Below are 20584 nucleotides of genomic sequence, written 5' to 3'. Positions count from 1 at the left end.
CGTGAACCTGGTTCGGCTGAAACCTGGTCTGCGAGTCCACGCGGGTTTAGGGCCGTCCCCCATCATCATCATCCTGGTATCTGCAGGCTGAAGTCTGCAGTCGTCACTGAGCTGCTTCAGCCAATAAACACGTGACTAAACATCAGGCCTAGTTTCTGTGTTTCTGTTCTACCTGGAGTTGGCGTTGTTGCCTGTTTGATGTTTGATCACTTAGAAATTAGATTTTAGTCTCAATGCCGAGACGGAAGGCAGCTGCCTCAGAGGCCATCACTTTCAAGTGAAGGCATCTCAGTTAAAGGAGACCTCTTATGCTTTTCCACATTTTATGACTTATCTACAATGTTATATTGTTGGATGTTCATGTTAAACATGACCAAAGTTTCAAAAAATGAGATTAAAGCATTTATAAGAAATCACTATGAGCCAAAACCTCAGATTTCCTCCTGTTCTGAACGCTCTGTTTTTTCTACCAATGGCTCCGTTCTACGCAATAGCGAGCCAGACGGAGCCGGTGTGCCATATATGGTCATGTGCTCCCACACTAAGGGCAACGCTCAGTCTGCCTGTTCCGCCCAGCAACAACAACAGCCTGGTAACATGCTTCAGTTCTTGGCCAATCAGAAGACAGTGGGCTTTGAGAGGGGAGGGGGGCTTAAAGAGACAGGAGCATCTACAGCTTGTTCAGACAGAGGCTGAAATGAAGGCCTACATGAATAATTAGTATAAGAAAAAAAAATTTTTTTTGAACTTTGAATCATGCAAAGCTGCCATACAGGAGTCACAGAACTACAATATAGGACTGGAAAAGCAGTATAATAGGTCTCCTTTAACATCGGTTTCCAACAGCCTTCAGTACTGACGGCATCATGTCTCGTCAGCACCCCGTCTGGCGCCTTAGCATCAGCTAGCTACCTTGTGAAAAGCCAAATGGCTAACAGACGCCTCTGACACCAGACTGAACAAACTGGGTTGGTTTCGGTCGCAGGCTGATATAACAGTTCAGGGTTTAGATCTCGCTAACTTTTCAATAATTAGTGTGAGAAAACTACCAAAAAAAAACGGATTAAAAACTTTAAAAACGGATATTTGAACACAAACCCGGCCTCTTTGTCCGGCATCTTGGCAATTTTTCGGAAGCTGCCGCGCTGGTTTATTGGTAAAACCCAAGATCTTAAATCGTGTAGCACAAGGATTAGCAGCGTTCACTGCTTGTTGTTGATGTTCATTTCATGTTACCTGTGTTGGACTGGCGTAGATTTGTAAGGGCTGGGCGTTAGTGGAGTCGGGAGAGGAGCCGCTTTCAGATGGAGATCAGTGGGAAAGAATATCTGCACATGTCGGATTCAATGAATACAGAACAAACGTGCGCTTTCACATAGCGCTCCGGCTTTACCGGAACCGGTCAGATCTTCCAACGGTCCTGCTGTCCTCCCAGAGATCAATGATCCAAAGGCTGTATAAAAAATGTTGATCCATAAAAGCTGTGATGCTGTGGACCAGGACTCTGTCAGAACCACAACTCGGTCAGAACCCGAACCCTGTCAGAACCAGGGCCCTCATTTCTAAACGGTGTGTACGTACAAAACAGTGCTGGAAACGTGCGGACGCCACTTCCCAAGCAAACATTGTGATCTATAAAACCAGACCTGTGCGTCCTGTAAGTAAACTCTGAACTTGCGTACGAGAAGAGAAACAGCGCCTCACATGGCAGAAGGATGAAACCGTTTGAAATGAAGAGGCCTACTGCTGTGTAAAATAAATCCAAATATTCCCTCTGAGTATTCCAGGCTTAAAGCCTTTCTGAATAAACAAACAGCCGTTTGACTGATTTTCTCTGAAGTGGCAAAAAATCATCATTAAGATCATTTGCAGCCACAAAAAGATCCAGATTCAGGATCAGAAACACAAACGGAGATTCTGTTTCTGCAAAAGAACGTTATACATGTTGGACAGTTTAATCAGGAGTCACATTAATTAATACTTAATTTATTCTCCTAAATAAGGTGAACAGGAGACAAATTAAATTTATTTATTTATACATTTATTTATTAATTTATTAACTGTTTTGAGTGCATCAGTCGAGCAAATAGGAGAGCAGAGTTTTATCCAACGAAGGTTGAGGTCAAAGGCAACTGAACTTTGTAGAAGAAAAAAAAAAAAAAAGTCCAGTTGCCTTCGAGCTCAACCTTCGTTGGATCACTATGACCTGGATGACTGAGAACCTTCACAGACAACTCGCATAGTTCTTTGCATTATTATCAGATGTTCATTTCCTTAGAGCCAGACGCTGAGCGCCAGTGGGTGGATGTGATGCGCTGCTTCTAAAAACACATTATGGAAAATATAACTACTTTATTAAAGAAATCTTTCTGTGTGTGTCATATAAAACAAACATTTCTTGAACTCGTCAGCAGCCTCGTTTGTAGAAATAAATGTTTTAACTCAGAGGAAGACATTTGGTTTCCTCTTTTCAAACGGGGGAATCCAGATCAGTACCTGGGTCATCCTGTCTGTGTGGCCCCCTCCAGCCAGAGACGTCACTACTCAGAGGGGGGCCCCGTTTTCAGAGTCTGCCTCCTTTTCTTCCTGCAGTCAGGACGGATTAATATTAAGGAGCTTCACTGAGCGTCTACAGGCAGCTGTGGCCGTTTGGAGGCTCGGACATGGAGCTCCCTCACAGGGGCCACATTTCACACAGATTGTGATTTATAAAGGGAACTTGCTGACAGGTGTGCGTACGCACGGTTTTAGAAGTCTGAATATTTTTTAGCGTACGCCATTTTTGGCTTTTGGCCGCACGGACACTTTTAGTGAGGATTCTACGCACGGTTTATAAATGAGGCCCCTGGAGGCCAGAAGAGGGTGATGGTTGAAAGTGAGGAGGAGGTTTCAGTTGATTAATAAGCATCTTGTTAGAAAACAATTGACTTTCATGTTTTAAAAACATTTAATAGCAATAATTGAATTTTGCCTCGTCTTCAGTTTTTACATAAAACCTTTTCATCTCAATTTAAAAGGACGGAAACAAAGGTTTATTCGGGCCAGTTTGAAGGCCCGTTTCCAACAGTGTGGAGCTGTTTCATGTCGATTATTTGAAGATGACCTCGTCCACAGGTCGTTTTGTTGAAATAATCCATTTCCTCTGCAGAAGCCTGCAGGCTCAGAGTGCAGCTGCAGCTGGTTAGCTTAGCATATAGATCCACCTGGCGAGGAAACATGTCTTTATCAGAACGCTGAACTGTTGTTCTAAGAGCTGTTTAAAGAACCTCAGAGACGTGAAAACACGGAGCCGAGCTTTTAATGAAGCTGCACAGGCGGTAAAAACAGAACTCTTTTAAAACAGGACGTTTAACATCCAGTCAGCCGTGAACAACTCTTCAAACCCCCGAGAGACTCCACACAGCTGAGCGGACGTAAAAAAAGAAATATAAAAACATTCATATAAAAATACAGTCCATCACTGGGGGGTCCAAACTCAAGTCCGGGGGGGTCAGTCCTGAGGTTTGAGAAAGACTCTCTTGGTTGTGGTTTCTACGTTGTGGTTGACGTCGTCTTCTTCTATTGTCGCTCTCTCGCGCTTCTTTGCAAACTTCTTCTTCATGCTTCCAACTAAACTCTCGTACCTGAAACAGAACAAACGCACACGTGATCTTCATCGAGCTCTTGATGGCTTCTCAACATGCACAGTTTTAGATCCTGAACACAACAGCGAGCAGGAAACATGGACTCAGCTAAGCTGCTCACTGACAGGTCTGAAGGTGAAACCTCAACAGAACGTCAGTTCGTACCTCAGAGCCATTTCTTCGTCTGTCACGTCTGTCTGCATCCTGCTGATCTCCTCCTCCTCCTCTCCTTCCTCATCTTCGTCCTTCGGGTTCATCAGCGCCATCAGTTTCTGTGACCCAGCAACACAATGAAACGTCAGCGCCGCATTCTTCAGATCGGATCTCCGCTGTTTGTCATTTAGAACTTCATCTTTAGGAACGGGTTACGTTTGTTTCAGCGACATCGCAGGAGACGAGGAGGCGACCGGACGAGAGCGTCTGACGTGGATTTACAGGCCAACGTTCAATAAGTAAAGTTTCTGACTGATAGAGACACATGTGTTCTACTTTCACATGGTGATGCATCACTGTCACGATACAAACCCAAGCTGTCAGCAGATACAATAAGAGCATCGTTGTTGATCATGAGACACTTTAATCCTGCAGGACGGCCTCCATCAGCTCGCGGCAGATTCATCTCTGTTCATCATGACAATTTAAATCAACGTTTTGAGCACCAGCCAAAAGGCCAGTGAACGCCGCAGCTCAACAGTTCAGAGTGAAGCAGATCTACTAGCAGCTAACGATGATTTTAGTGATCGAGGATTCTACAGATTATTTCATCGATCGACGTACTTCTACTCGAGTTGTTTTCTTTAGCTTGAAATAATCCCAGACTTTGGACACTTTAGTCTTCGTTCCTCGCCAGTTTCACTTTGCGAACAGTGACATCATAATAACCTGTCGTGTTCACAGCGCAATGTGCGACGGTAATAAATGTCCGTGTCGATGCTTTTTTGTAATCGAATTAGTTGTTAAAAATCTACACCTCCATGTTTTACCAGCACTGTACTGGAGGCTGGTGCTAATTGGTCGGATCCTTCATTCGGGTCTCGAGTGCTTGTCCACCAGAGGGCGCTCTGACAGATCCGCCTCAACACACAGCAGAACCCACAAGAGAGATCAAGGTGCTCACCTGAGATACTAAAAAAAAAAAAAATCCCTCATCGCTTCTCCTCTTAACATCCAGAGCAGACTTCTAAAGCCTCCTGCTTTTTATTTCCCTCTGCCAGCTTCCTCCCGGAGACACATTTCTCCAGATTTAAGACAAATGTTGACGACTTTTTGTCCTCTCCATCCTCGCGGCTGCTTCAGGAGGTCTAACAGCCCAGGACAGGAAGGAAAGTATCAGCCGGTTCTAAGAGAAGGTTCTTTATCACACACACCGGCTCTGACGGGCGCTCAACAGGGCAGCGTTCGACTCCGCCCGCACAGCGAGCTGGCGTCCTGCGAATGCACTTTCAGAGTTTGTTGAAGTGACGAGCTCCGGTCAGCGCGCAGACTCTCTTCGGCAGGACGGCGGCGTGGAGAGAACGCTGGGAAAACCAGATTTAAATAAAACGCGTCCACATGTTGGCAGATTCCACGATGTTCTACAGCTGAACTCAGAGATTCGGTTTGTAAATCTCAGAGCCGTACAGACGGCCAGGAGGTCAAAGGTCAGGGCTGCAATCGCAGATTAACAAACAAACATTTCCCTGAGAGGCTGAGTTTTAAACACAGTGACGCGCGCGTTTCTCTTATGGTAATTTTTATTCTCTCCGATGTTCTGGGTCCCTGAGAGAAACGCTCATGCAGAGGAATCGTGTGACGGGTCAGTGACATGGCTCAACACCCACCTCGACTTCTGGATTGAAGCCCTTGAACGATATGCGGCCGTACTTCAGGTCTTCACAGGGAACGAAACTCTTCTCCTCGATGATCAAGTTCCTGAAAGATGAAAACACAAGACGTAAAGAGAGCCGAGCGGCCGTCAAATAAAGGTTTAATAAAAAGATTAAAGTCAGCAGAAAGAGGCCTCTGGTTCGTTCTGCCCTACAACCATCCCGCTACGCTGCACGCTACACGCCACACAGTCGTTTCGACCTTACGTTAAGACTTCTTAGCCAATGTCTTTCACCAAAAACACATTACATCATCAACGCCTCCCACACAGTGAATCCCTGCAGCTCCTCGTGTTGACAAGATTCATTCATTTATTACTGATGGTTTTATTTAAGATGAAGTGACCTGTGAACCATTTTGTTCTCTAAATAAAGTTTTCCAAATTAACTTTATATCATCTGATCTAGCAGACCTCTGGCTGCAGTTTGGTGAGGGCCCCTCTGTAAAGTGCTGAGGCTGACTCTTACTCTTTGGCTTTGAGCTCTGGCAGGTCCAGGTACCAGTGTTCATCACTGATTATTCTCTTCTCGTCTTCTTCCAGCTGCTTCTTCGTCTCAGCATCCAGACCCCTCTGCATAAACTGTGGAAACACGTGTTTCATCAAAACCAACATCTACAGAACCTGACTGACAACATGACTACGGCAGTTTAACGTCACGTCCACAAACACACACAGCGGTGGACAGTGTGAGTCGGGTTATTAGTTGATTTTGCTGAATACAAGAGGCATGTGGTCGCTCAGTCACATGCCGAATTAATGACATGCGTTCAAACTTTACATAATAATGTTTTAGGTCGACGCTTGTCAGGACTCTTCGCTTTCAACAAGCAGGAAACCCATATTTGACTGGTTTGTGAACGAGGTTTGGCGCGGCCTTAGCTCCAGCGCGCTAACACAGGGCAGCTTCGCTCACCTTCATGCGCAGCAGGTTCCTGGAGAGCTTCACGGAGTCCGCCGCCATCGTCACACAGGCTCAGCGGACACAAACCGATCAACGGGATCGATCTGCAGCTCAAACCACGCGCAGCTCCACGCAGCCGCAGTCACATTCAGACAGAACGAGGCGAACGACGAGCGGCTTAAGTTAGCAGTCCGGCTAATCGACCCTTCTGCTTCTTCTTCTTCTCCTTTTAAGAAACCAGTAAAGGTGCGTAGCGCCACCTACTGCGCCGGAGTGTGTCTCATGGATTGCGTTTGACGGGACAGATTGATAGTTGTGCGCGTCCTCCTCTCCATCTCCTGCTTCTCTTCAGCCTCATCCTCTCATATTGTACCATGACATGTTAATTGCACTATTTTTGCACATCTGCACAATTTCCACATGTATGTAATTCATCAGAAACTGTTTAACTCATCAGCCTGCACAACGAATACGAAATGTAAATATTTATTGATATTTTTTTTTACATTTTTTACACTTTTTATATTTGAAGCTTATTTTATATCTTTATTTATCATATTTTTTCATTATATTTTTATTTATACAGAGGCTATATTTAATTTTGGGCGGAGCGGTGGTGCAGTGGTTAGCACTGTCGCCACACAGCAAGAAGGTTCAAACCCCTGGTCGTCCCGGCCTTTCTCTCCAGGTCCTCCCACCATCCAAAGACCCGTTCATTGGTGTCCAGGGTGTCCCCGCCTTTCGCCGGGTGTCAGCTGAGATTGGCTCCAGCCCTGTACGCAGGATAAGCGGTTGAGGATGGATGGATATTTAATTTTACCTTTATTGTAGGCATTTGATGTGGACAGCAAAGTAAGAAATTCAGTGTACAGGGAAACTTAATATTAACTCTTGAATCTTGAATTCCCAATAAATTATCAGACGTTTCAGATCAGATTCTCAGTGGATTCACCTGATTGGCTTTTACCTAATAAAAACTAATGTTTTATTTAACCCAGTGTGATCAAACCTTCATCTGGTTTAAATATAAAAAGATAAAAAAACTAAATAAAAAAATATTATGATTTGAATTTATATTATTAAAGACTGTGTGATGGGATTGAAAGCTCCAGCTGGGACCGTGTTTCTAAAGTCAAGAATGAAACTGGCGTTGGACCAAACGCGTCCTCATTACTACTGATTAGAGCGGGGTAATAAATCAATAATGATTATCAGTAGGTATTTTTCTTCAATAACAAAAAAACAAAAGTTCAATAAATATTTGATTTAATTTATTTGAATCATGAACGAATCAGCATTACATTTCCTATTAAGACATTTATATAGTTGATGAAAAAAAGATTAACTTAATTTTCCTCATGCAGATTTGTTGGAAACAGATTTCATCAGAACAGTTCAGAAAGTTCGGCCTCAGATCTGTGAAGTGATCCTCTGTTTGTTCCTATAATAACAGACCTGAAAGAAATAAAGATCTGACATTTATCCTGATAATTATTGATTTGATATGAAAGTTTCTATCGTGATAACATTTTCATCGTATTACTCAGCCCTGCCTGATTATTACCCAGAGTTCCCTGCAGGTCATGCGTCAGTTACACTGAAGGTGTTTCAGGGGGTTTAATACTGCTACAAGGATAAGTAACCTCAATGCAGCATCGCCTCACATTTAAGAATGAGCAGCTTTTAAATAGTCCCGCCTGTCTCTGTCTCTGAGATGAGGTGACCACACACAGTGAAGCATGTTGAGTAATTGTGGCGTTTCCTTTGTGTGTAGTTGAAACAGTTTGTGATGAAAGTTCCTCTGCAGGTTCTCTTTGTTTCCTGCAGAGGGTGAACAGCCAGCACCTGCTGACATAAATGATGTTCACAAACATCAACCTTCATCTCCTCCCTGTACATCAGCACATGTCTTAGTTTGTTATCATGTCTTCCATTATTCCTTCCTTTGGTGTCTTCGTACCTGGTTTATAAGGTTTGTTGTTGTCCTGCGTCTTTTGTGTTTGTTGTGTATTTTGTTTTATTTAGATGTACCTGTTCGCTTCAGGAGGCCTTCCTCTCCTCCCAGAATCTGTTCTGAATTAACTTCCCTGGTGAAATGAAGGTATAATAAAAATTGAATAAATCACTGAAGATTCAAAGCCATCAGCTGTTGAACAGAGGGACGCTGAGGAGCTGCTTCCTGTGTTGATTCTAGTTCCATTTCTGCAGCTTCTGTAGAATCTGATGCGTCGATCAGGAAGTCGATCGCCGATCGGTCCATCAAACGATCAGCCGATCAGAGTAACGGCGCCACTAGTTTGTGTATTGATCACCTCCTCCGTCCTCAGACGAACTCCTGGACCACCAGCTCCTTCAGAGAGCGGGAGGACACCTCCCCCCTCTCGGCGTCCCTCAGGATGGTCAGCTCGTCCTGCAGTTGGGCCACGGGTCGGCCCAGCTGGTATCCCGTGTCCACCATCAGGTCCAGCAGCGCGGCTCTGTAGTGTTTCAGCCCGTAGCGTCTCACCGCAGGCAGAGCGCTCTGAGCGGCGGCAAACGCCTGTTCTGGGTCCTCCAGGTCCCGGTAGCAGACGGCGAGGGCGGCAAGGGTCGGTACGGTCAGGGTGGGCTTCTGCCACGGTAAGAGCTTCTCCTGGATGTCCAAAACGGTCTGCAGCTGCTCCACGGCCAGCTGAAACTGTCCCGCTCGCAGCAGACCATGTCCTCGCCTCTGCTCTGGCTCCGTGAAGAACCCGGAAAAAAGGGGAGACTGCCGGATGCAGCGGATGGCGTACAGTTTGGCCAAGTAGTCCTGCAAAGCGAGGCGGCGCTCGGAGATGACCTCAGGGCTGAAGTTCCTGGTCAGGTGTTTCCGGGGCAGAACTACCTCCTCCAGCTCCTCCCTGAACTCCCCCAGCAGCTGATGGTGGAAGCGGGAAAATTCGCTGTAGCGGCGCTCCACCGACACATGGCGGGAATCAAAGCTGCCAGAACGCATCACCACGATCTTGTACACCTGAAACAAACAGGAAGCAGGTGAGTCAGGAAGCGTCAGGTTTTATCAGGTCGATCTTTAAAGAGGGGACGAGGTTCTGAAATCAAAACTGACGTTTAGATAAGCTGCGAGTTCTTCACGTCGCAGAGCAGACGAGAGAACCGAGGTCATCTCAAAACCAGGTGTGACATCAGCGTCAGAGGAAACTGTTCCCTTTGTCAGAGCCAGGCTAGCTGTTTCCCCGTTTCCAGTCTTTATGCTAAGCTAAGCTGCTGTAGCGTCTGAACATGTGACTCAGAGGAAGAAGATGATTCACTAAATATTATCCATCCCTTATACAAACCTGTGCAGTTTGTTTCAGAAACATCTCTTTACATCCCGATCAATAAATCCAACGCTCTGACACAGACATGAAAAGAATCAGCAACCTGTCTTTTGTTCTCTTTATTCTCTGTGTTCTCCAGCTAATCCAGATTAGAGTTCAACAGATGGGCCTGAATCGCTGAAGGTGTGATGTTACTGCAGTACAGGTACGAGTATAATCAGTAATGAAGTATTAAAGCAGTAAACTGTTGTAATCTTTCATGTGCAGCAGGATGTTGAGCTGCAGCTCATTCTGAACTGTTAGTTTCAGACTACAGCTGATCGTTACTGATTATTTCCTCCATCGATCGATTCTGCGGTCACTCAGAGCCCAAAGAGACGCCTTCAGAACCAGCAGTCCAAAGATCAACGTTACTAACAGACATCACAGTTATTACAGCCATCAGAGGAGAAGCAGCTGTTCTTGTATAAACTGTTGGGAGATTTATTTACACTCATGCTTTGTCTGTAAACACCTGCAGCTGTCAGATTGACGCAGTAAAAAGTACTACCTTTAGCTGTAGAGGAGACCGGGTGTGGTTTTAACACTTTTTGCTTCAGCAACTATAACTCACTGAATTTTATAGCTAGAGTTCTCAAATTTGTATACAAAGCACCCACATCTGTTCACTACAAATGGCACCAATTCAGTCCTCTACAAGAATACCACAGACCTCGTGAGGTGATGTCAAATACAATGTGTTCCCTTTGTCACAACGTGGCCCGATACCGGGGTAGGTTGGAACAATAAGACAAAAGAAGCAGAAACAGATGCCACACTAGATAATAGGCGTCAAAAACAGGTAGTGATATAAAAGTTTGTTTGTTTCTCTCTCACTGGAACAGACTTAGTCTGATGACTCCTGCGCATGTACAATCTGTGTATGTAAATTTATCTATAGAAAAACTTACTTAACAGTACACTTAATAAATACTACTAGTATGTACCTAACTAACAAACATCTGTGTGCATCCTTAGGTCTAACAGAAGGAGCTGTGTGTCTGTATATTCTTAATCAGAGTCACAGTCTTGAAGTGAGCCAGTCCTCACCGGGACGCAGTACAAGCACTTCTATATTTTACTCTTTGGCATCCCGGGACTTTTTTTGCTGCCTGTAGGCTTCTCTGCCGGTGGAGACGGAGTACAGAGAAGATGGAGTCCCGATTCACACGCCAACATGTGAACTACCTGTGAATGGGGAATACTGGTCACACTGCTGACAAATGAATGCTGGTAACCCTGAGTGCAGGCTGGGGGGGATGGTCAGGGTCCAGCCTTGACACCTCTTCCTGAGGAGGAAACTGATATGTAGTGGCAGAAAGTTGTTTCAATGAGATGAGATCTCTCTCTCTCTTTCTTGCCAGAGCACAAATTCACATATATAAACAACAAAAAATATATAAAATAAATTAAGATTGTGATAATTAAGTTTCTTTATACAAATAACAATGGTTCTTCTCCTTTTGTTGCATGAGGAAATACATTTAGCTGTAATGATATGGCTGGAAGTAGGAGAGTTTGGGTGTGTCTGATTTAGCTGTTTCTCTGCACACACACACTGTTTGGAGAAGGTTTTTAGTCTTCATTCTATTGCTGCTGTGTGTGTGTGTGTGTGTGTGTGTGTGTGTGTGTGTGTGAGAGTGTGTGTGTGTGTGTGTGTGTGTGTGTGTATGACCTAACAAAAAAAAACATTAAAAAATATAAATATAAATATTAAAAAATTAAAAGTAGCTTAGATGTAACTAAGCTACTTTTGCCACGTTGCGGTAGCTTAGCTTGCAACATTTCACTTTGGGTTAGCGTCTGTGTAGTGAAGCTTCATTTAATGTAGAGCAGCTAGTAGCTTAGCTGACTACATTTTCCGTGTAGCTTGCCCAACACTGGTGACACTTTTTAAAGAAGTGTTACAACCCACCCCACCCCTGTCAGCCAGAGTTTAGTTCGCTGTTTTAACTTAGGGCTTTGAAATAGAAAAGGAAAAAAATGCATCACATGCTGCCTAAGAAACTACATTTCAATCTGTTACAAGTCAAAAACTTTTATCTGCAAGAGTTTAGACAATAAACAAAATATAGTCTTGGTCAAAAAATTTACTTTCTGACCTCAAAATCAGTTTTTTCTCTCTTTATCTGAATTTGCCTGTTTCCAGACGTGATAACCACCGTGAATGATCGGGGAGGAAGGGGATAAATACTGAAATGATCACACGACTCCTCTCTTATCTCTATTTGGTGGAATTGGTGCTGTTACAACCCTCGCCTACGACTGAATATCCAGGAGGTAGGGTAGGATGATGAGGGACACAGGTGGAGCACAGTTCACCGGGCGCACGGGGACAGGAAGCAGCGTTACACAAGACACACGAGGAAGGACGCTTTCAAATAAACACAGGAAGAGTCGACAGCGACAGCGGTGACCTCACCACGTGTTTGGACGGAGCGTGTTCGACGATCCGAGTGGACGGGATCTCAAACAGCAGCCGGACGGGTCGCTCGCCCTGCTTCAAGGCCCTCCAGTTCTGCTGCAGCTCCTTGGTGGTCAGACTGGAACCGCTGGGGGGGTCACCTGCACGCACACGCCGAACACATCACGAGCATGTTAGAACTCACACCTGTCAGCCTGTGACACAGTGCGAAGGGTGAACTGCTGCTCTAACTATCAGCCAACAGGTTTATGATAATGAGTCAGAACCTGGAGCTCGAGCCATCAGGTCCGTCTCAGCCGGGTCTTCGGCGTCCCTCTCTGGTCCTGCTGCCACCAAACAGCTGATCCGCGACATGGAAAACACCAAGCAGACACTTCTTTAACATGTTCAGCTGTAATAAAACCTCTCCCAGTGGAGGAAGTACTCACTTTAGTGAAGTAAAAGTACTGCACCACAGTCTAAAAATACTTCAGTACAAGTAAAAATTCACAATGTCACTTCAGTAAAAGTACTTAAAGTATCAGCAGTACTCACTCTGCAGAATGGCAGATAACAAATACTATGTAGAGACAGTGCAGATACTTCCTTTAATACTGGGTAGATTATAGGAATTATCTTTAAAATGCAAGTATAGTATTAAAGTACTGCATGTGTCAGATACTCGTAGTGAAGTCAGAAGTTCTCACATAACGTGTCTGTTCTGACAGGAAGCTGCTCGCTCATACAGGAAGTGAAGGAGTTCAGGCTGAGTGTGAGCAGAAGCTGTTTAAACGGGTCACCTACCTGTGATCCTGCCTGGTTCTGCAGCTGGAGACCGGCCCTGAACACGTCGACCTGCTGACTGCGTCTTCTCTCCTGCACCCTCTCAGGGCTGTCACTCCTCCCACGCCACATGAAGCACGCACAGGCGTGTTGCCTTCAGGGACACTTCCTCTCTGGTCCTCTGGATGGAGACACATTCACAGGAAGTTGTTCATTTCCTCATCAGAGGATCTGCAGACGGGCCGGACCTGGACTGAAAGGACACGGTCTCTCTCTCTCTCTCTCTCCTCTGTCCAGCTCTGACTCACGTTTCCCCCGGGCGTCTTCTTGCAACAGCTTCCAGAGCGAGACTTCAGCGTCCTGTTAAAAACAAAGGAGGAACTGAAACTGACGTGAAGTGAAATTGATCTCCTCCAACATGCTGCTGGTTTCTCTTCTAATCTGATTGGCTGTCACCTGATGAAATAAAGGAAATAAAACTCTGATTAAAGGGGGCTTGTGTAAAAAATACTGAGCTAAAGCAGGTGGATATTATCTGCTGATGAATCTGACTCACATGTTTCAGATTAATAACGCGGGAGTCACAGTGGCAGCTTCTACTTTCTCTCCACACGATGTGCGTTTCTGAAACAACGGTCAGTCTGTGGACGTCTTTCAAACAGAACATCAGCACGTTAACTACGTTACTGGTTAACTGTGGACCCCTCTAGCTACATCAGCTGGTAACCCTCAAGTCAGTCAGTGTTGTAGGTTACACTTCCTAATGTTGACAAAAACACCAGACACAGATGATCACAAAATAAAACAGGAAGTAAAGCTACCAACAAGACACAAGGACGAACGTAATGCAACAGTGATGAACTGACAAAAACTAAAGGATGAGCACACAGAGGCAGGGAGTGACACAGGGTCACTGATACAACCCAACTAATAAAACTTATAAAACTTATTTGGAAACTTTATCTAATCTTTGCTGTCAGACTCTGGAAAAGGGAACGGGCAGCTGGTGGAAGCTGATGAGACTCGGCCATGAAAGGGTTAACAGGCGTCACAAACACATCGACCTGTAGGAATCACATGAAAGCTCCATTTCTCCAACGTTAACCTCTGCAGCGTTCACTGTAAACAGAAACACAGATGAAATGTTTGAGTAGCGTCTGCAGGATAGCCCCAACAACCTGAGAGGTAAAACTCAGGGCTAATAAGTTGTTTCTCCTTCCTTGTGACTTGACATCTTCTGTCCCTGCATACTATCTGGGTTGCGTTCAGGTTTGTAGACACAGAAGCTGTCAGGGAGATGAGGACAGAAAATAAGAACCTGTTGAATGGAGAGTGAATCTTTTCCAGCGTTCACCAACCCTGAGCCTGTTTACAACACTCATTACTTTCAGAAAGACAGGTGATGCATTCAGGAGTTTCCCTGCCTCGGGTGAAGTCTGTAGTGTCCATAACAGAGATCTGCAGGTTCCTTTTACAGGTCACAGGGGATCATATTCACTTCAGTAAAGCAGCAAACTGCTGAAGTCTACTGAGAGGAAGTGAAGTCACAAACACCAGGTTCATTCTGTGCAGAGCAGGAGTGGCCCCACATGTGGGCTCCATGTAACAAACGACACCTGAAAAACACATTGAACGACCAGCTATGCAGCATTTTGAAAGCCCGGTGGCCACCTCCCTTTGCAGTCCCCTTCATCAGCATTAAAACTGTATTAGTTCTTTACCTGGAAACTCTTTGTTCAGTCCGACTCCTGGAGCGATGAACAGCTGTGAGAGGGCGAGCAGCCAAGAGACAAACTGATGTCTGAGCTGGAACCAGGGCCGGCCCGTAGCATAGGCGACGTAGGCGGTCGCCTAGGGGGCAAAATGTCAGGGGGCGCGAATCAATGTGCACGTTGCGCTGTGAGTCCAGACAGAAATGTAACTGGTGAAGTTTTGCAATATAAACATCTTAAAACTGAAGCGCAGGCTTGCTCTGTTTCGGACTGTGAGCTGCTGAAGTGAACGTGAGATTTCTGTCTGATCAGCAGTGTTTTTGGTTGGTTTTGGTTCCACATGCAGCATGCTGTCCCAAACTGTGTCGGTCTAACGGTCTACAGGGGCCAGGCTATATACCAGCGGATAAATAACGTAATGCACAGCAGAGTACAGATAAGGTCGAATTAGATATATTGTGAATTGTCATTAAATGATGAAGTTAGTCTCATAATATGACTTTATTCTGGGCCTGTCAGAGAACACAGATCTGTGGGAGAGATTCTGAACATGCAGAAAACCGGCTGAAACACAGGAGCTAACACAGTTTATAACTGCATTAAAATTAATTAATTTATCACTGAGGTGAAAAGGTCCAAAGTAGGCCTATTAAAAGAGGTTCTTTCCCCAAAGAAGGGAAGATTAAGCATGTGGACCGACTCATTAGGGATTTTATTAAATTAGAAGCAGCAAATTTTAAATCTCACCTAGAGCTCCAACACTGTAAAACATGTGGAGCAACAGGCAGAGGCACAGCTGGAGCTACTGGGCTTCTGTCACCTGTAGCAACACGTTTTAAAGAATCTGCTGTCCCACTCGCAGCCAGCGGACCCAGAGTCTCAACATTAAAACAGTATTTTATCCTTCAGTTACCTACCCATCCTGGAAGGTAAACGCACTAAGCTTCACTATTAAGAGCAGAGCTGAAGCTGCTGTGAGCGAGCGGCTCTGCTGTATGATCAGTGATGATCCCATATCATGGGGCGGGGGTGGGGGGCAGATCTGGCAGGTCTTCTTGTTATTGAATATTTCCATTGTCTGAGCAACAAAAGTGCTGCGACCGCTGCTGAAACGCTCACAAAGGAAATGCCTTCTTGCAAACATCACGCTGAGCCGGCAGTTTTGATGTGAAATATGCAACATTAGAAAAGTTCCTTTGTTTGGAGAGCGCGACGAGTTTTTCTTTTTGAAGCACGCAGCAGAGAGACGCCCCTCTGTTTTATGTGTTGTGATATGCATGTTAATCTGACTGGGTGTTAGCTCGTCTGACTTCCTGTCTGTGTCCCCGGCTGCAGGCACCATGAAGACATGTGATATAAAGTAAAGAGGACTTTGAGCCTTTGCTCAGCTCAGAGATAAACAGAGTCTCTGCAGTGTTTTTGTCAGTCAGCTGCGATCCTGTAACTTGGTCGTTGCTGGATGCATTTTTGTGTGCCGCAGCAGTGATTCATGTCTGTCTGATGGAGATATCCATCTTTCAGAGGCTTTGTGCAGGTTTTGTTTCAGGCTTTAGGTCTCTTTGTGGAAGCTGAACACTCATCAGTCTGACTGTGGCGTTAGAGGGCCGAGGCTTCAGCTGTCACATACAAACACAACATCAGCTGGGCAGGACAGGCTGATGTCAGGCATTTATCTTAACATAGAGTAGGTAGCATATATTAATATCCTACAGCATGGAGAGCAACTTCCTGTATTCCACCAGCTTCTGGAACTCAATCTCTCACCAGCATTTCTGAAAACATGAAGTCTAACGTCCAGATTCTGCTGCAAGAAAAACTGAATCCTGACATCATGTTTCTAGTTTTTGGAGCAGTGGGTACATTCATATCCAGCCTTTTTATCACTGTGTGCTGATACAAAACAAACATTATGAAAGACAGGGTCAAATAAAGGGCAGCTGGACTTGAAGGTTGAAGGTAATCTGAGGCATTTCGTCTCTCATCCGAGAGGCTTCTTCAGTTTCAGCTGTTTAACCTCTGTGGGGTCATTATCAAGGTGACGTCGCTTTGTTTTAAAGTGGTGGCGACATCAGGGCAAATATTTAATGCTAAAATCTATGGTCGTGGGGTCTTGGGGTCCTCCCCCAGAAGATATTTGAGCATTAACCACTTAATCTCCTGCATTCTGGAGACATTTTCTGCACCACTATATGGTGGAAATGTCTTTATTTATATAAAGGGAAACACAAACTTCAGGTGGCAGGTGACGATTCAAAATATAAAAACATAACAGAATATAATGCAGTAATCAGCAGCTTGTTTTTAAAGCTTGAGGATCTTTTTCGGACAATGCACATTTGTTTCTTCTATATTTTAACTGCATGTTTTCTTATTGTGCAAATAAACCAGTCCCAAAGCGACTGTGGCTCAGGAGGTAGTGTGGGTTCCTGGTTAATTGCAAGATTGGCGGTTCAAGGTTCCCGAGGTCAAATCTTATTGACCATTGTTGGCATGCTCATCAGTAACAGTTCCACCTCGCTGGCGCTCTGTGCAGAGAAATCCCTGCTGTGGTTCTTCACTCGTCTCTAGTAGAGCTTTGTTCTTTAGCTGTGGAGGAGACAATCTGTTTACACCAGCATGCACATGCTCAGTGGAATTGAACGGTCATGTGATGTGTGTTTTCAGTCGTTTTAATATAGACAGAGATCAGTTCTGATACGCAGCTGAAACGACGGAGTGGAGAGAGATCGTATTCATTTTAGAACCCTGTTTTTAAACGTACTAATGTGGATGTAGCCTCAAAACACAAACATTACAGATCAGTCTATGCTTGGAACGGCATTTCTGTGTGACACAAATGTCTGACTAAACTAAAAGGATGTTGAAGCTAAAGTAGATTTTTACTGCACTAAAATTACTGATACTGATGGATCTCATAGCGTCACACGGTCAGACGTCTGGGATTTGACCCAGCCAGTCTGGGTTCGACTCCCAGTGTGAGCAAGCCTTTAGTTGCCAGTTTAGGGTTGGGTGATGGCGCACTGGATAACACACATGCCTTTGGTGTGAGAGACCCGGGTTTAATTCCCCACTGTGACCCATCCACCGTTGTGTCCCTGAGCAAGACGTTTAACCCCTAGTTGCTCCAGAAGACGTGCGACCTCTGACATACAAAGGAATTCTAAGTCGCTTTGGATAAAAGCGTCAGCTAAATGCATTAATGTAATGTAGTTTCCACCTCTGATAATTCAAAAAGTTCAAAAAGCTTTCATGCAATACTACAGTGTGAATGAAAAACAGTGCTCTGTAACAAATAAATAGCGATAACTGGTGAATGATATCTATTGGTTTCACCAGACATCCGCAATGCTGACTCGCTTTCCATTTTTAAATACCGCCTGAAAACACATCTTTTTAAACTGGCATATCCCACGTGATCTCTCAATCTTTGTTTCCAGTTGTTTTGTACCCTGATTTTATGCACTGTAATTATAGTTGTTAATTTTATTGATTTATTGCTCTACTGTTTTATTATGTTTTGTGAGGTGACCTTGAGTGTTCAGAAAGGCGCCTATAAATAAAACGTGTTTTTATTATTATTATTATAATTATTATTATGTGGAGCAGTAAAAGAACCAGAGGAACCCAAAGAGATAGAACAGAAAATGACCACCAGAAGCTGTAGGAAGCGAAGACTTAAGAACAAACAAGGCTTGTAGACTGACAGAGTCAACAGCGAGTTTAAAGATAATAACATCTTTATTGAGATATGGTACATGTACGTCAGCTGTGCATTCAAACAGCAAAACTGTAAGAAACCAGTAACATGGTATCAGTGAATCAGCAGCGAGTGTCTTTTTAAAGCGCAGAAGGGTCATTGTGGTCTGTAAGGTGAAGGTTCCACAGACAAACCTTCTCCCTCAGTCCTACCTGTCCACTCTGAGTCACACAAACATCATTCATCTTCACACCTGCTTGGAAAAGCTCTGGACTCTGGTTCCAGCTGTGAACAGACTCTCTGGCGTTGGAAACCATGGCCAGATTCTTCTGTGGCGGTTCAGGAAGTTTAACAGGACGAGTCCCGGATCCCAGCGATGATCTGTCCACAGACAGTCTGCGGCCTCTCCTACTTGGGGCGCTGTTCCACATGTGAGTTCCCATGTGAACCTACAAAAGAAGATGGCAGTCATTGCTTACTGTGTTGAACAAGCCGATATCCACAAGTGCCTCGGATGACTAAGGCCTTTACAAGAGTTACACTTCCTTAACTTGATCACAACATCAGCACTACCTTTCACTCACTGAAGAGTCCTCCAGAAAAACAATACGGGTCCAGACACACCAGCACAAATCAGCTCGTTGCGATGGAACCACTGAGATCAGTCTGATCACCTGTGAGGTCAATGCTCATGGAACTTTCCTGTAACCCAACTGCAAATCATCCAGACAGCGTTGATGTTTAAGTAAACAGAGATGCAAAGTGTAAATATGCATCTGCATACGGTTCTCCCCAGTACATCCTGGATGGGGACATGTTCTGGTAGAGCTTCATTGAACTGCTCAGCCATGGTTGTTTTAGATGCAAATGTTCAATGTTATTTCATGCAAAAGAACTTGTAGCTGCAAAACAAACCTATGCACCTTTTCAGGTGATACACTGCAAAATCAGTCTTGAGTAGCACAAATAAGCTGATCTCTCAAAAAATGCCCAACCTTTTGGTATTACCTCAGCTCGCTGGGAACCTCGACGGAGGTCATACCAATAAACGTACCAGGCACCAGATTTGCCTACTGGAAAACCAAAAAAGGGGAGTAGAGTGGGTACCATATAAAACCCGGAATCCTAACCGCTAGACCATATGGGACTCACGTGCTGAGCTGAGAACCTCGAAAGAGGTCATACCAAAAAAAGTCCCGGGTACCTGATTTGCCCAACAGAAAACCAGCAAAGGTGAGTCGAGCTGGTACCATCCAGTGGAAAAAGGGGGATTGGATCAGACTGATCTCTCGACAAATCTGGCTAAATGTCTAATTCTTGACTGGGAGTTGAACCGAGGCCGTCTGGGTCTAAACAAGAAATCCTACTGGGACTCGATGTGGAACTGGTCGGCCATGGTTGTTTGAGATGAAGTGGACTCAGACAGAAACATTCAGGTGTCTGTTATTGCAAACACCAACGCTGAGAACGCAGCACACACACATCTTTTCTTGAGGAGCACAAACACTGATCTCTCTACTAATCCATGCTGGCTAAATGTCCATTCCCATACCGGGAGTTGAACCCGGGCCACCTGGGTGAAAACCAGGAATCCTAACCGCTAGACCATATGGGACTCACACGACCCCAGACCAGTCATTTACAGTCTACTAAGTGGAACAGGCCGGGCGTTAAAGATTCTGTCATGCACAACGCCCAAATGGGCCGAATTAAATTAAACTAGTCATAAAGAAATGCTGAGGAAAATTTCAAGTCAAATCAAGATCTGCTTTTATCAGTGGAGTCGTTTGCGAACTAAAGTAAAAACAAACTGAGCTAACGTTAGCAGCAGCTCAGCTGTGAACACCGCAAGGCTAGCTGCACACCAGCTGCTAGCTAGGTTACTTCCAAACGGATTTGTTGTCGATTCTCTCTGACCAATCAGCAGTGTTTTAATCTCAACTTTTGGTATTACCTCAGCTCGCTGGGAACCTCGACGGGGGTCATACCAAAAAACGTCCCAGGCACCAGATTTGCCTACTGGAAAACCAAAAAAGGGGAGTAGAGTGGGTACCATCTAAAACCCGGAATCCTAACTGCTAGACCATATGGGACTCACGTGCTGAGCTGAGAACCTCGAAAGAGGTCATACCAAAAAAAGTCCCGGGTACCTGATTTGCCCAACAGAAAACCAGCAAAGGTGAGTCGAGCTGGTACCATCCAGTGGAAAAAGGGGGATTGGATCAGACTGATCTCTCGACAAATCTGGCTAAATGTCTA

The 20584-nt window shown here is 44.8% G+C and overlaps 3 protein-coding genes and 1 non-coding gene across 5 annotated transcripts in view; all 4 read right to left on the bottom strand.

The window, feature by feature from the left end:
• Positions 1 to 3282: 3282 nt before the first annotated feature.
• Positions 3283 to 6606, bottom strand: mphosph6 (M-phase phosphoprotein 6). The gene is made up of 5 exons (XM_046037762.1): positions 6404 to 6606; positions 5957 to 6069; positions 5444 to 5534; positions 3789 to 3895; positions 3283 to 3623 (listed from the first exon to the last, which is right to left on the bottom strand). Exons 1-5 carry the CDS (start codon positions 6449 to 6451, stop codon positions 3491 to 3493), a joined length of 492 nt encoding a protein of 163 aa, XP_045893718.1. The 5' UTR covers positions 6452 to 6606; the 3' UTR covers positions 3283 to 3490.
• A 1041-nt stretch (positions 6607 to 7647) lies between these two features.
• On the bottom strand, positions 7648 to 13566 carry snx20 (sorting nexin 20). 2 transcript variants are annotated; one of them, XM_046036236.1, is made up of 5 exons: positions 13473 to 13566; positions 12938 to 13276; positions 12421 to 12494; positions 12152 to 12294; positions 7648 to 9386 (listed from the first exon to the last, which is right to left on the bottom strand). In XM_046036236.1, exons 2-5 carry the CDS (start codon positions 13111 to 13113, stop codon positions 8715 to 8717), a joined length of 1065 nt encoding a protein of 354 aa, XP_045892192.1. In that variant the 5' UTR covers positions 13114 to 13276; positions 13473 to 13566; the 3' UTR covers positions 7648 to 8714. The 2 variants fall into 2 exon arrangements, with proteins under 2 accessions (XP_045892192.1, XP_045892193.1); XM_046036237.1 differs by lacking the exon at positions 13473 to 13566 and having other exon boundaries at positions 12938 to 13411.
• A 4781-nt stretch (positions 13567 to 18347) lies between these two features.
• Positions 18348 to 20584, bottom strand: part of sall1b (spalt-like transcription factor 1b) — a 7529-nt gene continuing 5292 nt past the window's right edge. The window contains exon 3 of the mRNA XM_046036993.1: positions 18348 to 18774. Within this exon, the coding sequence (XP_045892949.1) occupies positions 18466 to 18774 (309 nt within the window). The 3' untranslated portion in view covers positions 18348 to 18465. The remainder of the gene's footprint in view (positions 18775 to 20584) is intronic.
• Positions 19869 to 19940, bottom strand: trnae-uuc. Its single transcript has one exon. It is a non-coding gene; the product is annotated as a tRNA-Glu (tRNA).

This window comes from Micropterus dolomieu, linkage group LG22 (assembly GCF_021292245.1).
Source record: "Micropterus dolomieu isolate WLL.071019.BEF.003 ecotype Adirondacks linkage group LG22, ASM2129224v1, whole genome shotgun sequence".
Classification (NCBI taxonomy): domain Eukaryota; kingdom Metazoa; phylum Chordata; class Actinopteri; order Centrarchiformes; family Centrarchidae; genus Micropterus; species Micropterus dolomieu.
The sequence above is the reverse complement of the archived record's forward strand: the minus strand, read 5'-3'. Positions and strand labels throughout refer to the sequence as shown.

Bases quoted from the DNA above. Each gene is read 5' to 3' on its own strand.
- mphosph6 (XM_046037762.1), bottom strand. From the start codon at position 6,451: ATGGCGGCGGACTCCGTGAAGCTCTCCAGGAACCTGCTGCGCATGAAG. The intron at 3,896-5,443 runs GTGGGTGTTGAG...GCTGGGTCACAG, and splicing joins GCTTCAATCCAGAAGTCGAG to AAACTGATGGCGCTGATGAA. The intron at 3,624-3,788 runs GTACGAACTGAC...GTTCTGTTTCAG, and splicing joins GACGAAGAAATGGCTCTGAG to GTACGAGAGTTTAGTTGGAA.
- snx20 (XM_046036236.1), bottom strand. From the start codon at position 13,113: ATGTGTCTCCATCCAGAGGACCAGAGAGGAAGTGTCCCTGAAGGCAAC. The intron at 12,295-12,420 runs GTTCTGACTCAT...GTGTGCGTGCAG, and splicing joins CCTGATGGCTCGAGCTCCAG to GTGACCCCCCCAGCGGTTCC. The intron at 9,387-12,151 runs GTGAGGTCACCG...TGTTTGTTTCAG, and splicing joins ACGCTCCGTCCAAACACGTG to GTGTACAAGATCGTGGTGAT.